This window comes from Plutella xylostella, chromosome 13, assembly GCF_932276165.1.
Source record: "Plutella xylostella chromosome 13, ilPluXylo3.1, whole genome shotgun sequence".
Lineage (NCBI taxonomy): Eukaryota > Metazoa > Arthropoda > Insecta > Lepidoptera > Plutellidae > Plutella > Plutella xylostella.
The window spans coordinates 2974393-2975934 of NC_063993.1; the positions used below are offsets into that span (position 1 = coordinate 2974393).

At 36.6% G+C, this 1542-nt stretch overlaps 1 protein-coding gene across 1 annotated transcript; it reads right to left on the minus strand.

Annotated features, from left to right (window-relative positions):
- Positions 1-484: 484 nt before the first annotated feature.
- Positions 485-1247, minus strand: LOC105389109 (CYC02 protein). The gene is made up of 2 exons (XM_011560176.3): positions 1119-1247; positions 485-827 (listed from the first exon to the last, which is right to left on the minus strand). The coding sequence occupies exons 1-2, from the start codon at positions 1177-1179 to the stop codon at positions 565-567; spliced, it is 324 nt and encodes a 107-aa protein (XP_011558478.2). The 5' UTR covers positions 1180-1247; the 3' UTR covers positions 485-564.
- Positions 1248-1542: the final 295 nt, after the last annotated feature.

The window sequence follows — 1542 nt, forward strand, 5'->3', positions numbered from 1 at the left end:
AGAAGCCCTCTTAAAGTTTTGTTTCTTGGAAGTTTCGGCCCTTGTTAGCAAGTGTTGCGAATGACCGGGTGAATACATGATTTTTATACCAACAACATTTGTTATTGGGCCGTGGCAAATAATAATAAAAAGAGAGTTTTGCAGTTGGATTGAAAATTTCGGAAAGACTGCAACTTCAGAAACCACAATTCTTATAGGTATCAGTAACAAACACTAGAGCTAAACTAGAGAAGATCATCACTGTGGTGAAAGGATTGGCAAGCTATAGATTAGCGTGAGTTGCTACTGTCCAGGATCCGTCGAACGTATAACACTCGACGACTTCTTTCATGTACGTACTACGAAGCACGTAATGTATAGACATAAAATCTTCATAATGATCAGAAAATCGTACCGAATCCAAATAAGTATACTCACCTCAAACATGATAGTATCTACCGAAATTAAGCAAGAGGATTATAAACTAAAAATTGTAAAAACAATGTTTTAAATTTGCAAAACAAAACACCATATATTTACAAAATAGACAAAACTTAAAATGCTGGCATTATCATCATGAAAAATCTACTGCCAGTCACAATGGCATTTCCCGTTGAAGCACCAGCGACAGTTGCTGTCACAGCGGTTGGGGTTGCATTTAGAAGGCGAGGCAGAACCCTGGTCAAGTGGCTCTGCCTCCAGCTCTTCAGCTGGGTAAGCACAGTCCATGCACTTGTTCTTGATGCAAACACGGCAGTTGTGGTCACATTTGCAGTCACGTGGGTCATCCAAAAGATCTTGACCTTCTACATAAGTTTCTTCATTAACTTTTTGCAAATCCGGTACACCTGAAACGGAAGAATTTACAGATTTTATGATTGCATGCATGCTTGCACTCGCAAGGGAGTTTGCTTCTTCTTGGAATGATTACAATGCACTAGGGTCACTTCGCCAAAACGCTCAGAACTAGCTGGACCCACGAGTTATAGAGATAAAACTGTAGGCAGAGTTAGGTGAAACTATTATGAAGCTGAAACCAAATTCTGCCTATTTCACCGCTATGGCTATAGTAACACTAACGTTAATTTTAGGCGATCTTACAAAAAAATTAAATACATAATAAAAAACTCATAACTTACTGTAGCCATTGGCTGAAAGTGCACACAAAGTGACAAAAAGAATAACGAAAGTAAGCTTCATTCTGAAATTTCTGAAGTTTATACAAACGCAAAATTGAACTTTTCGTTTACTTTACTTGTTAGGATTCTGATGCTTCCAAATGAAGGTACGTACGTTTTTATACTCGATTCATTATACCTACTATTGCCTATTAAACATGTTATGTTCGTACATAATACAAATGCCTAGAATAGACCGAAGATAATACATAGGAAAAACCGTAAAATTTATAGTTATTACTTTATTTTTGTACAACTATCTTCGAAATTGGGATTCCATTCCATTTAGGTATTTTCCGACACAAAAACACCTAGTTTTCTTATCAATAAGCAGTTAAATTATTACCTAAATGCCATTCATTCCAGTACTTTTATGGACATACAT